The following is a 14,871-nucleotide window of genomic DNA, read 5'->3' as shown; positions in this document are numbered from 1 at the left end:
TACCTTCTGATTTTCAAGTTTTGTACTGAGCAGCATGGATGAGAAATCTGGAGTTGGTAGTAGTTCTGGGGTTTTTTCTGTACTGTGATTCACTCTGTTCTTAGTGTAAAAAAATGAGGGAATTACCTTTTAAATCCAGCACAGCTATAGCTTTATGTTCTCTGCATTCTTCTGTTTTATGGTCTTTAACCTAATTCAAACTTTGATAACTGTACTAAGAAACTGACTAGTTTTTGATACCCAGACTGATACCCAGCATGAATTGTTACTTGATAACACCTACTTAGAGATTGTTACTCATTAGTTGGCTTGGTTGTTTAGACACTTGTGATTTAATCTCCTGTTAGATAAAGAAGGAAAATCTTTCAATTGAAATAGTCCAGTTGTAGAATCAAGGTCTGTCATACCAATTTACAATCAGATGTGGAAGTGGAGCTGTTCTCTCTCTAGTGCCTCTCTGAGCAAGGTGTCAGTGTATTGTCCTAGTTTGGTGCCACAGAACAAAGAATGTTTCCTGACTTGTTTAAACATCCATGCTCATTTTAGCATATGTATTGTAGCTTTAGTTTTGACGGTCTCTGGTAATCTCTATGGCTATAAATGGTCAGGTATGGATCCATGGTATGGATGCTTTTCCCATACTTCCTATGGACATCTCATGAGGTTTTTGAGAGCAAGGTACCATTTGTGCAGAAGCTTGCAAAGTCTGCAAGTCCAGCATAGCGCAGCTGCTGCCCTTCACCAGATGCTGGTGATAGTGGCAGGAGCAAAGCAGTGCCTCAAAACAGGATTGTGCGATGGGGTTGTACGATGTGTGTGTGTGTGTGTGTGTGTGTGTGTGTGTGTGTGTGTGTGGCACGAGTGAATCAAGGAAAATGAGGAGTTGTAAAGGCTTGGTGGTTTATGCTAGCCTTGTAAGTGTTTGTGTTCTTGGAGGTTTTAAAGTAATTTGCAGATGTAGTCTGTCAGTTGACAGTACTTGATTTTTTCCTCCCTCTATATTTGATGGACTAGAGATGCATAAGCTACTTCTCTTGTAAATACATTATTTACTATCTGTTCTAGACTGCAAGTTTATGTATTACTTTATGAGGCAATAAACAATAAACTAAATGTACTTCTGGTTTAAATCAAATCAAAAATTCAATAAAACTAGATAATAGCTTAAATGTCGTTTTGTGTTAGTAGTATTTGTTTGTAAAGAAACTCTCTTACTGTCATTTGTTGTTACAGAGTTAGAAGTATGGATCTTCGGCATCTGCTGTTTACTTTGGCTCTGATCTGTGCAAATGACTCACTTTCTGCAAGTGATGGTAAGTTTTATGATGCCTTTCCATGTCTTTGTGTAGGTAGATATATATATGTAGCTTTATATAAACTTTACTTTTATATTGAATTTTTGATGACTGTGCAACTTTGTTGATTGCAGGAACCCAGGTACCTAGTGTGCATCAGTTAATCTTTTTGTAAATATAGTGGGTGAGGTTGGGACGTGTTGCAGAATGAAGGTGAATTTCATTGACAGTTTGTGATATGTAAGCAAGATGTATCAACATTGGTGTTACACGTCTGGATTTTATTTCTGTGGGTATTGAAGCTATGAAAGAATTGTAAGAGGTTCATTTTTGTTTTGTTCATTTTTGTTTTGTATGTTGTTCATTTTTGACTTGTTTTTTCCTAAAAAAACAAGTCTTCTAGTATATTCATATTTTAAGTTTAGTGTATTCATATCTTAAGTATTGGACATACAGAGAAAGCATTTAAAGACCATAAGCTTTGAATCTCAAGCCAATATGAACAAGTTTCATAAGAAAGAAATTTAGTAATTCTTGATTAGAGATTATGGGATTTCAAAAGAACGTGTACCCTCAATAAGGCAGCTGGTACTGGTCTTTAACTCATTTAACAAAACCCATGAACTCCAGTGGGACCAGTGTGTTGTGTCAGATTGATCTGCTTATGTGTTCTGTGATCTAATTATGTAAAGAAGCGCAGCTCAACCTGGTCTGCTCTGTCCTGTGCTGGTCTTCAGAACAGACAGCAGTAACAGTTTTCCATAATAACTGATTTTTTGCAGACATGTCATGCTTCTCCCAAAGGTACAGAGCAGCTGCAGCTCTGTAAACAGGTGCCCCTCCTGACATCCTAATCAAAATCAGTGTCAGCAGAGCAAGTCACAAAGGGCTGTTTGTCAAGAAATTTTATTAGAAGTGGGATAAAAACAGCTTCCACAGCAAACTCTAAATAAAGTGATACAGTTTTCAGTGAAAGTTTCTGACATCTCTCACTTTTTTCTTTAGGTCCATACTTTAGTTTTACTGAGCACAAATTAAACATTTACAGACTTTCAAACCATGTTTCATCTGCCTTTCTAGTGCTAGTTTTAGAATATGGTAGAATCCAAAAGGCTACAACATAGTTGCCTGTATTCACAGCTGGCTTACATTTTAAAGGTATAACCATAGCTCTTTGTTCTATCAGGAGTTTTGTGTTTTCTTGGAGTTGCATACTTTGAATTTCTAGGTATCTTGTATGTGCTGAAGCACTGGAGAGGCATATGGGGTGTTACTTTGATGTTAATGGAGACATTAAGATGAAATAGAAATAATTAAAACTCGGGTGATCAATTCTCTGACAATTCTTGTATGAAGTTAATTCTGTTTATCAGCAAACAGGTTTGGATGGAGAAAACACAAGTTTCAGTTTCTTTACTTCTATGTGTGTGGCTCAAATGCTTGTCCTCTATGTTATCAGAAAGAGAATCTGTAAGACTGATAGTTAAGGCTTTTTCTTTCATATGTACCAGCTTCTATTCACTGCCACCACAGAATGGTCAGTAGAACAAAAATTAATGTGTCCTGACTCGATCCTTTCCTCGCCATGTCTGCGTTTTACAGTAGACTCATTCAAAAGTCAAAATTAATCCCCAGGGCAGTCTACCAGACCAACTGATTTCTCTCTTGAGTTTTAAGAGCACATGAGGATTATATGATCATTGGCAGATGAGCTGTGGTCCAGATGTCCTAACTGCAGTAAAAATCTGTGTTATAAATAAAACTTGACCACAGCATCATCTTTGTGTGACTTCGTCTACGCTGATGAAATAGTAACTTCCATGAGATTACCTTCAGAATCAAAAAATTAAGAATATTTTGGTTGTTTCTGTGCTTAAATACAAGATACAGTACTAAATATTTGTCCTGATTTGCTGTACTATTAAAGATTGTGTGTGTGAAGGGAATCACTTTTTTTTAGTGATTGTGAATGACTAAATTGTTTTTATTGCTTTGACACATTCATAATAAGTTGGGCACATGCTCAGTTGAAAATGTCAGAGAAGGAAGTATAAATTGAACAGTGGTATTTGAGATAACAGCATGAAAGAACATCCATTTGCTGGGGTTTTTTTTGTGATTTAGGAAGAGTATTAGACAAGATCTGTTTGTTACATGTTTGGATTTTGTTTTTCTCCCATGTGAATGTGCTCATATCTAACAAAGCTTTCATGAGGATCCAGCCCCACTCAGGTCATGAATCCTGACAATCTTACAGTATTCTTCCCAGCATAGTCTTGCTGAGACCTTTGTATAAACTTTATTAAATGTGCTCCATACTTGTACCATATCTGATATGCTGCCTGGGGACTGGATCTGTGGTGTCATGGCCCCCTAAAAAAGTCACTTCAGTAGTTCTATTTCTTCTGGCAGCAGAAGAAATAAAAAATGCATATACTTGGTAATGTTGTACCAAAGCCCACTACTGTTTCACTGTAATATAGACTTGTACATGTGATGCTTTTGTATCTTGAAAATAAACAAAGCTTAAGTTCAGCCTTACAAGAGAGTGATTGGAGCTGGCTTTGTGCCATGGGGTCAGATCTACCCTAGACAGAGTGAAATCTCATACAGAAGTTTCCTTCTGGCAGGATCAAGGGTGTGAGGCCAGGAGTTGGCCAGGGAACTGCACAACATTTGAGACTTGATATTGGACTTTTAGTCACTATTTGCTGTCTCCAGGCCGGTATCCAGTTCTGCTGGAGTTCTTTGGATTGATTTAGCTTGTTTTTCATGCTCTCCTCTTGCAAGGAACCTGGCTTCCAGCTCCCTAAACTGAGACTGCAGTTAGCATGAAGTGAGAAGGGTGCCCACCATCTCTGAGAGGGTGATGCTCAAAGTGACCAAGCATGTTCACTGCCCCTGGTCTTTGACTGTAATTCAGGGCTGAGCAGTGTGGGACTTGCAGCGTTTCCCCAGGGTTGCTGATCCATGTGTTGTCCATGCCCTTGAGCTGCCTGATGTACAGTGACAAGGCAGAACAGAGGCAGTCGTAGAAGGAAAGTAAAGGCCTCAATAACAAGAAGATAATTTCTAATAGGTGCATAATTACCATAGGTTATTGGATTTTGTGCCTTCTGGATTGGAAAGCACAAGGCCATTTTCACAGCTGATTAAGACATTTTTGTCGGCAGAGTTAGGCTTCTAGATTGCTTTGAAGATGGGGAATTGTGTGATTTTGACATTTTAGTTAATTAGGTACATAAACAAGAAAGAGTACTGCGTCATAAGCAGATGTACATCTGTGCAGTATTAATTGTTGTCCAGAAAATTGTTGTTCAGCTTACATTTGTGTACAAATACACAGTTTGTATTTGAGATTTTACATTAATGTAACTGTGGTGTTTTGAAACTGCATCCAGAATTCACCAAGGTATTTTGGTTTACTCTACCTGCTGGCATTAGAGGCAGTTGATGGGAGTTGCTCTAGACATAGATTGAAATTTGTTTAGGAAGCAAGATGAAAGCTGTGATACTGTTTGCTTGTTCCTTCTCTACAACTGATGAGTGTAAGTCAAATAAGTACATAGAGAAATAAACTGGGAATTAGTCACAGTTAATAAAACAATATATAAGATCAAAGAGCTTGAAAATTAATTTCTTCCCAGGGAAAAAGGTGGGAAATGTCTTTTACCATAGTTTCATGCTAGATCAAAGTTCATTCCAGACTATTACAGTTACATTAATTAATCCTCTGAAACAGCTTTAGAAAGGCATTAATTTTTAATGATAGCACAAGAAAAATAATTTTGAGTGAAAAGGTTTTGTACAATAACAATTTTAAGAGCAACAGCCTTAAATTATTGTTCACTTTATCTAACAGGATTTGAAAAATGTATTTATCTTTTTCCATCACAACTTTTAAAATTATTTTATGAATGTGCTATGCTCATACATTCTATTTGCATAATTTTTATTTAAGAAAGAGACTTAGTTATTTTCCTTTCTGAAACAAATCAATTTTTTATTTCCATCAGGATGTCCTTTTGTTTTACTGGTATCTGTTGTTGCACTTTGGTGCTTTGTATGCATTACATGTTGATGAAAAACCATCTAATTATATGTGTGCACTGAGTATCAGTGCTCCACTTGCAGAACTGGAGATTGAATCCATAACCCAGGCATAGGACTTCAGTGTCATTAAAGACATGCCTGAGCAGCCAAGACTTGTGTCCAGGGCTCCCAGTGATACCAGAGGACCTGCAGGACATATGCATCTTCCTGGGATGTCAGAAGCTTACAGAGCTCTTTTAAAAACCTTAAGGCCAGGTATCTGATACATAATTGCCAAGTCTTTTCAGGGAATTAAGTCAACTATATCTGCTACTGGTGGTTCCAGGGCCTCTTTTGACTAACTCTCTATTGGTGATTAGGAGCTTGGACACCTAAGGGTAAGATTCATCACAGGGATATCCTCTAGGTACTCAAAAAATCTGCGTAGAGCTTGTGGATAGCACACCTGTGCCTTTTAAGCAGAAGCCGAAGGCAGAGTATCCTGGGCAGTCTGAGAGACAGATACTTTGGAAACTAGATTTTGCCCTATGTGGCATAAAGAGAGCTAAATTTAGGTGTCTTTGTTTTGAACTGAGCCTCATCTTTGCAGCTGCCTTGTTGCACCTTGTATAATTCCGGTTGCTTTCTTCTGGGTAGTGTCATAGCTGCTCAGTCACACACTGTAGGTTTTCTGCTACTGCCAAGGTGAGGAGTCTTCTCACTGGATTGACAGGAAAGAACTTGGGGTCTTGCTGTCACCATTAAGTTTAGTAGCAGACACAAGTTGTCTAAAGACTTTTATGACACGTGAAAGAATTATTATAATTAGAATAAGCAGAAAGGTGCCTTTGAATGGCAGCATGTTCTCTTCTAGGACAGGGAAATTCATCCATCAGTTCATGGAGTCAGGAGGTACCTGGCCTGCACCATTCAGAAAAATGGTCTTGTCTGAAAAACAAGACCATGTTTTGTGATTTAGATGAACTCAAATTTTATATATGCCATCAGTGACAAACCATTTCTCAGGTATTTGGTTGTTGTGGTTTTTCTTACTTACTTCTTCCATAATCACGAAGATTAGACATACTTGCATATATTAAAATCCTAATCTTTTTAGGAAGGGACAAAAGGACACAATCTTCCTCAGCTTAAACTGCAAACATTCCTAGCTTATCTTGGTAATTAGTGGTGCCATAAAACTACTTGTAGTGTTGGTAGTCATTCATTCATAGTGGTCATTTTCTCTTCTTAATTATTTTAGTTTGGTTCGTCTTTGCTATGGCCTTTCTCTGTTTTGTCTGTTTTCTCACTTAAATGCAGCTAGATATGGAGCACAAGTCCAAGCAGAGCTGGCAGTAAAATCTGAGAAGCTGAAAACCGTGATCAGGGAGGTGCATCCTGGTGTACGTGGATGGGGGCAGAGATGTTGAGAATGCAGCTTTAAAACTTCCACCTGAAAACAAAGCCCTTAGAATAGCTGCCCTTTTTGCTTATTTTAAGTATTTCTGAGCAAGAAATGTGTTCCATTATGTAGAAGAAATTGCTATAGACACATTCCAAGAGCCAGAAACCTTGGCACAGAGAAGCATAAGTTATACCACTGAAATCTGGCTAAGCCATTTCAGCTGAAGAGAAGATTCATTTTGGCAGAGAGAAAAATAGTATTTCCATCATCACTTTCCATTGGGATTAAGGATGGCTTTGATGACTAGCAGAAAAATCCAAAGAAAGGCCAAGGAAGTGCAGTTCTTTTACCGCTCTTGCTTCCTACCCAGTAGTATATATTTCAGGTAAAGCATTTGTCTGGGCCTGTGGGACAGTATCTCCTGGAGAGGAAAGGATTTCACTTTGCCTGTCTGTTACAGAAATCTGTTTGGGATTTCTAAATGTGGAAAACACATGCTGAAAATTAATTGCAGGCAGGGCTATATTTTATAAGAAAACTCAGAAAATAAAAAACATGTTAAGGTATTTGAAGCCTGAAATTGTGCCCTTAAATGTCTGTATTTAGGCTTGTATCTGAGTAGATCCAATGGTTTAAATGCTAACCTGGGATGCAGAAACTTGTTTGCTTTGTCCTGTCCTCCAAACCACATCTGTGACTCCAGCATTTACTGAAGATTTTCAAGCCTTTGAATATCTTCACCTGCAAGCCTGCCAAAAACACTTCATGGACAATCAGCTGCAATCAGACACCCTGTAAAATAACATACATGCCAAAGTTTCCCCATCCAGTTATCTCTGTCATCCTTAATATTCCTGCTATTGTGTGTATCTCCATTGCTCTTTTGTCGTTGTCATATTTTTTTTCTCTGTTAAACACAGACTTTCCAATTTGCTATCCTCCATTGCTGGGTTTTGAGGAAACTTGCAAGAATTAGCAACTCATCAGTGGTTAGTGCCTGGAGTAGTGAGAAGGAGAGGTGATCTTTCTCCATCGAAGTGGCAAAGCTTGTGATCCCAACAGGTCTTTGCTCTCCCAAGCAGACTTGCAGACTGCAGCCTAGCCACCAACACACACACTGATCCTCCTGTGAACCAGAACTGCTCCTCCTCTACCAGGACAAAGCTGCACCGAGAACCACTGACTGATGGTGGCCACCTCTGACTTGTTTTCAGAGGACTGAGACCAGTTTGAAACACAAAACTTTCCCCATGCTTGCAGTGAAGCCTGTGCATTTTTGGAGGAAGATCAGATGATGGAAATTATGCAAAACCTTGCACAGCAGTTTTTTTACCAGTATCTAAGAAGCTAGCAAGTGCTAAAATTCCTAGTTATAGTCTTTAACTCCACTTAGTATTTTAAATGTAACTGTGTATTTAATGTGAATCAGAGAAACAGTGTGGGCTGCACTAGCCAAATCAATGCAGTTAATAAACTAACTGCACCAGGAGAAGGAAAAGTAGTTCTAGCAAATAAACACTAGTCTGTGTTATAAAAACAGACTACATGAATTATAATGAATTGTTCCATACAGTAAAGTACACACAGAACTAATTTCTTTCCATACTATCCATCTCTAACAGGATAAAGAACCTCTAGTTGCTTCATATTCATAGTATGTAATGAAATGCTCATGAAAAGGGGTGACTTTTTCGTTAATTTGAACAGTGATGCAGTTATTGTGCAATACTTGCACTGCCTAATTTAAAACACGAGATTTTTACAACCAGGAGACTCTTAGCAATGTTGCTCATTCCCTTTCCATGCTGTGACAGTGGGAATTGTACTGGAAACTGAGTGAAAGTGTGACTGGAATTTGGAGCGCTGTAATTGAACAGACCTGGTTTCTGTCAATATAAATGAAGGAGTATTGTGAGCACCTCAGCAATATTTTGGCACAACAGGGTGTTTCCCTCAACCAAGGGATCAGAAATGAACAAGAAACATTCTAGAGCCAGAGTTCACAATATGCCATTCTTGAGTCACACAGAGTGACTCTGGAAGCTTTACACTGGCTGCCACCTGCAGCAGAACCAGATGATTCTCAGGGCTGCAGCAGAACTTTCAGCACAGTTGGGTAATTTGGAACTGGAGCCACCATCTGAAGTGTGCCTAATTCCAGCCTTGAGGAATTTTTGGTCTCTTGGGCTCCAGATACTCCCCTCCTTCCAACCCTGGCAACTGCCCCAGTCTTCCTTGTTACACTCTGGCACACTGAACTGGTACCCAGGTGATTACCGACTTCTGAGGATGGAAAGGGGAATGGGAATGAGATACCACTGGGGAGCTTGGCTGTCATGTGACCCTCCACGAGTTTCTGGCAAGGTTCCCCGTGGAGTATAAAAGTACCTGGCATAATCTGTTTCCCTTCTGTACTACTGGAGAGGTGCCCAGAATGAACTGTGGAAGAATGATGCAGTAGGTGAGAGGTAGAGCTGCAAACTATGAGTAGGACTCTCTAGCTTCTGAACCTGGAACAAGTCCTGCTACTTAACAAGGTAGAGGCTTCTCTGCTTGCTATTTCTTGCCTTTTGTAGAAGCATAATCAAGTAGTAACAGCTATGGTTGATTTTCTTCAGAACATCTAACAGATTGCCACTCTGTCAGGGATTTTAAATTCTTCCTGCATAATGCAGTGATGACTTTCTTTTTCAGAAGTACAGGGTGGGTTTTTTACAGATAATTAAATGTCTGATGCTAAGTAATTTGGTGCAAAGGGGTGTCAAAAAGCCATTATGTAGGCTAATAAAGCTGGTGGACTGTCTAAAGAGCCATGCATAATGCCAATTCAGTCTTGTGTTTCATTCTCATTCAGTTGGTCAGGAAGACAGACAGTTGTTCACTCCCTGCCACGTGGATTTTGTGAGATACAGCACTGTAAACAAAGATTAAAAAGCACCAGGGATGAAATGGAAGGACTTGTATGGATTAAAGAATTAATCAAAAGGGGGGAAAAAGGAACAAAAGAGTTCCCACATCTAAGGGTACCTCCTGACTACAGATTATTCAGGAAGGAATGAAATCAAGATCTGTTCTGTGTGGTGAGGTGGGATGGAAAGCAGTGCAGCTCTGCAAGGCGCCAAGGGAATAAGGGAGAGGGATGCAGGTGGGAGCTGCTGGAGCCCCACAGCCATGTGTGCCAACACTCAGCACGGCGCTGCTGGAATGGTGCAGTGGGGGCTGCCCAGGGAAACACCACAGATTCACCCTGACCGAGAAGTGTGTCTTCTGTGGGCTATCCCAAACTGCATCCTGAGCTTATTCAGGGAAACATGCTGAAAGGAAATATGTTTATTTTGTATTTGGTCTGAAATTTTATTTATTTTTTACTCCCCTAGAAATGTGAACTTTTGGCTTTAGGGCTGACACAGAAACTTCAGAAGCAAATTTGAAAAGTGGCTTGGATAGAGAATTTAACCCTGAATCCCTATCTTATAGAACCCTCCTCTGTTTTTCACTTTGTAAAGACAAAATAACAAGACCAATTACATGCCTGGCAGGCAAACACCATATGTATCATGTTGCTTTTAAAATACACTTTGTGTTTGCTACCTGTGCCTACTGTATAACAGGTAAACCAGATAGTATTTCATAAATAGTAAATCTTCAACAAAGAACTTGTACAAGTAAAATAATGTCATTATGCCATTTGAATTTGTGTCTGGTCTTGTAGCTGAAACACTGAACAAAGAACAATGTGATAATTTACTTTTAGTAGGAAAACTGCAAGTGTTAAGGAAGCAAATGTCAGTAATAATTGTAAATGTTAACATTATTTATTATTTGCTGTTAGTGATCAAATAATTAATGGTCAATGTAATTACTTCAGTAAAAATGCTGATGTCAGCTATAGTTACTGTTGTGTAGATTTTAATTCAAACCATCTGTTTTAATCCTTGTATATATCCTGGTTAATCTTTGCTTGCAGTGAAGCGTTTTTCTGGAAGTTAAAAGTAATTATTAAAGGAATGGAAATTATTAGTGGTTCATAGTTTGGCAAGGAAAATAAATGCCTTTTTAAGTTCTTGGTGTCTCTTTTAGAGAGCTTCTGCACCAGTAATGGCTGAGGTTGGAGTATAACACAGTATTTTCTGTCATGTGATATTTGGGGTTCATCCTAATGAGGTGTCTGAAAGTGCAAATCACTGGTCTGATTATTCTCCACCACTTAATTAAGGCCATTTATTTCACAAGGCAAAAGAAATATGAGTGGTTTATTAAAAGGGAGGTATAAAACAGTGGGGGAAAATGTCAGAAATGCTGGCATGTGTATACATGAACAACATAATTTACTTTCTAGTGAACTGTGTCATTCTCATCTGAAGTGTATTCTTCAGTGGATTTGTAGAGGATGTTTGGTCTTGCTAGCTTGTTGAGTTGGCTTTGACTGTAACTGTCCTGTCTAAGATTGCTCAGTTACCCAAGGATATCTCCACCTGGCTCCAGAGCTCAGCCTTCATGCTGTGAAGATCTGTTAAGCCACTTTGCAGTAAGAAGACAAACATCTAGGGCAGCTCCACAAGTAGTAAAATAGATGTGAGATCGATAATTTATTATCTTTTCTTTCTGATTTCATAGCTATTTCACAATAGGAAGCTGTAGAAGTTTATCAGAGAAGCCCAAGGTATCTCCGTGTAGTCTTGTCACATGCCTTTCAACTCACCTAGGGACCTTCAGAACTCAATTAAAGTCCTGGCTGGATCATGTCATACTTTACAGATACAGAGGGCAAGATTTTGCTCTTGAAAGGATGCACTGGGAGCTTTTCAGGATGTCCAGCTGTCTCAGCTGACTCTGTTTAACCTCCCATTCTTGGCCAAGCTAGTTAAGTTGAGTTAAATCCTTGTCTACAAAAATACTTGTAATAATCTTGCAAGAACTCTCCTGACAGACACTTCATGTTAAGACAAGTAACAGAGACAAATCCATCAGAATTTCATGTGGTGGCCCAAAACATGCCGCTGATATGTACTTTTCCAAGGCTGTGAACACTGTTCACAGTTTAAAGTAGATTTTTCTCTGGTTTGTCCTTTTCCTCCCTGAGCCAAGAAACATTTGTTTTTTACCAGAAGGAACATGCGTTACAGAATCTGGCACGTTTGCATGTGGTAGAAGCTTGTGAATGTTTTATTGAGATAAGTGAGTGACAGCTTCCAGTTGGTGTTCTGCAGGAGGTGAGGGTTTCTTTCCAGAAGTCCTGTCCATCTCAAAATAACTATATTCTCCTTGCAGAGCTCCCAATCTGACATGTTATCTTATCCCCTCAGTACAGCAATGCTGATATTCTACTACACCAGTTTTTTTAGCTAATTGTCTCAAGTAGCAGTTTTAGTTACAGGAAGGACTGAAAGGATTACATCTATCAGAGTTAGTGTTTGGTCTGTGTTGTCCAGCATTATAACAGAAGACTTGATTGTAAATTGTTGTTAAATGCTGTTTTTCAGTTATGAGAGCATGTTAATGTATTTTTTTGCAAAGCCAAAAAGGGCTTTTTTTTAAGAGAATAAGACTGTGTTTTCTTCTGTTTTAGAGAAGTGTCAACAGTTAAGCCTTGCTATTTAATTTCATTATACCTCCTAGATTCATTATACCTCCTGGAAATTTCTCAAGAAACATGAGCTATGATCATGTCAATGCTTTTCACTTCATGCGTTTCACATCTCAGCAACTTGCAAAGATGTGTGAAATACAAGTACAAGTTCCAGTAATCCCAAGATACCTATATATAAGCACTGGCTTTCTAGAAAACAGCATTGTTTTTCCCAAGGTCATAGCTATCCCTAAAGGAAACAAAGCATTAGCCTTAGTATGTGGCTCTTAACCCTGTTTAAGAGTGCAAGTGGGAACTGATTAAAATCGTAAATAGCTTACATTGGTAGGAATCCTTGATCTAAAGAGAAGTGGCCTCTGTATGTTGTTCTAATTGCTGTGGGAACGCCATCATGCATTCAATTGTAGCTTGTGGAAAGCTACTGTAGTCTTCTAAAAATTACTTTTAGAGAAACCCTGAATCCAGCATGTTGTTACTTGAGGTAAAACTGCCCAGACTTGTATATGTGGGGAAGTCTCACAGCATTTCCTGGTTGTTAATGCATTGTGAGATTTAAATGCAGCATATTAGACATGATTTTTTAATGAAAATAAATAAATATGAATCTTCTTTCTTTTTAATCAGGGCAAATCATAGGTATCAAATAAAGAATAAAAGTTGTTCCGTATTTGAGATGGCTATAGGGTAGATATGTCCCTAGGAGGTTTACATTGTCCTGAGTTCTCAAGTGTTTATTTCAGTGCTATGAGTGAGCTGGGGGGCTAGTTGGATTTTTTTATTATTATTATTCGTGCAGTGGTTCTCATCTGATTGGTGTGAGATTACAATTTGTTTGTTTCTTGGGGCAAAACATTTACCTGAATTGTCACTGACATACATACCTGTTACTGGTCTCAGCAGAAAGGCAAAGCAGTGGCAATAATCTGAGCTCTCCAGATAAGGCTGAGGCATGTTGGCAGAAATGGATGAGCTACCACAGCCATTTATTTGTCCTAAAGAAGGCAAAATCCCTGTGACTCCAGGAAGAGTAATAGTTCTGTGATAATGACCCTGGTCTGAAACAAGCTTTCAACATCTGGCTGTGCCACAGAAATTCCTCTGTGTCCTTGGAAAATTGATTAATATCTGTGTCCTGGCTCCCTAGCTGAAAAGTGAGAAGGCACTTTAAGGATAAACTTCTTAATCTGTTTGAGTTTATCAGATATTATGGTGAATGAAATTGCTAAGGTTGTGCAATATCCTCTGTCAACAGTATTGCATTTATTGTGCAGGGTAAAATGATGGAAAACTATCTCCTCTTCCAGTGCTCATGAGGCTGGCAGGCTGCCTCCTCTGCCAAGGCAGGACAAGGTGGCTGTGTGCTTGTCAGGAGGGAAGGGACACCACCCACAAGCAGAGAAAACACTGAAGTGTCCTCCAGTGCATATTTGTTTTCTGCCTAAATCTGCATACTTGCAGAAACTGCTTTTCTTCCAACAGGCAAGGACTTATGCTAATGTGGGCCCATAACTAATTGTTGCCATGGGAAACTCCGAAATGGCCACCCACGCTTTTATATGTGAATGGAGCTTGTGTTCAGATATACTGCTCCATCTGTGTGTCAGCATACCCACGTTAGTGTGTATGTATGTTTCTTCCCTGGTGCAGCATGGTCAAGTTGAATTATGAAAGGTTGTCTTTCATGTTAAAGATTCTGGAAGTGTCAACCGCACCTGGAACACTGTGTCTTGTGGGGCTGCTCCAGTGCTGACATACCCAGAGTACCCTGTAGTGTTCCTTCAGTTCATTGGTGTGCTCAGGGCTGACAGAAAGGCACAGCCACTCCTAGGAAATTTTCACTTTTTCTTTAACTGTTGCCAGTGTGACTCTGCAGCCCTACTCCCCATAGAATAAAATATGATGCAAACATTAAAATGCAAATGCTGGAGCTTTTCAAAGAAGAAAGTACTGTGTTTTGAATTAAAAACCCATTTTCCCCTTTTCTTGTACTCAGGGTGTATTGTCCTGTGAAGTTTTCTAAAATACTTGCATTGTGAGATGTGCACTTGATTTGGAGAATCCCAGCTCAGATGACTGAAGTTTGGAGAAGCTGGAAGGGACATAGGAGTCCTTGGTGCAGGTGGTGACTGAGGTGTCTGCTGGACAGCAGAAGGCTATGTCAACTGGCATGTGGTTTCTGCTAACCAGCAAGTACTTGTGGAAGGTACTTGGACAAGCAGGTGCTCTAGTCAATTTGAGATACACTTGTTGATAGGTTAAATTTTATTGAAGCCAAGCTACTTGTTAGCAAGCAGCATTATAGAATCACTAGGGTCAAGAAAGATACAAGGACTTCTCTCACTGTACTGTTGTCCTTTCGAAGCAGATCTGTGTGAAGCACATTCAAACATATTGATAGAATATTGTGGAAAAGACTGCATTGTCACTGGCTGAGCTACACATTTGCTTTGGACTGTGAATTTGGCACCGTTTAATGAGATGAAAGATACACCAGCAGTAGAGTGCAATGCTTGGCTCCCTCCCTGCCTTCAAAACAGTCTAACCTGCCA

General features: G+C 39.3%; 1 protein-coding gene across 1 annotated transcript in view; it reads left to right on the top strand.

The window, feature by feature from the left end:
• The first annotated feature begins 1,240 nt into the window (after positions 1 to 1,240).
• Positions 1,241 to 14,871, top strand: part of GHR (growth hormone receptor) — a 60,920-nt gene continuing 47,289 nt past the window's right edge. The window contains exon 1 of the mRNA XM_062513122.1: positions 1,241 to 1,313. Within this exon, the coding sequence (XP_062369106.1) occupies positions 1,244 to 1,313 (70 nt within the window). The 5' untranslated portion in view covers positions 1,241 to 1,243. The remainder of the gene's footprint in view (positions 1,314 to 14,871) is intronic.

This window comes from Cinclus cinclus, chromosome Z, assembly GCF_963662255.1.
Source record: "Cinclus cinclus chromosome Z, bCinCin1.1, whole genome shotgun sequence".
NCBI lineage: Eukaryota > Metazoa > Chordata > Aves > Passeriformes > Cinclidae > Cinclus > Cinclus cinclus.
Note: the sequence above shows the minus strand (reverse complement) of the source record. Positions and strands in the feature narration are given on the sequence as shown.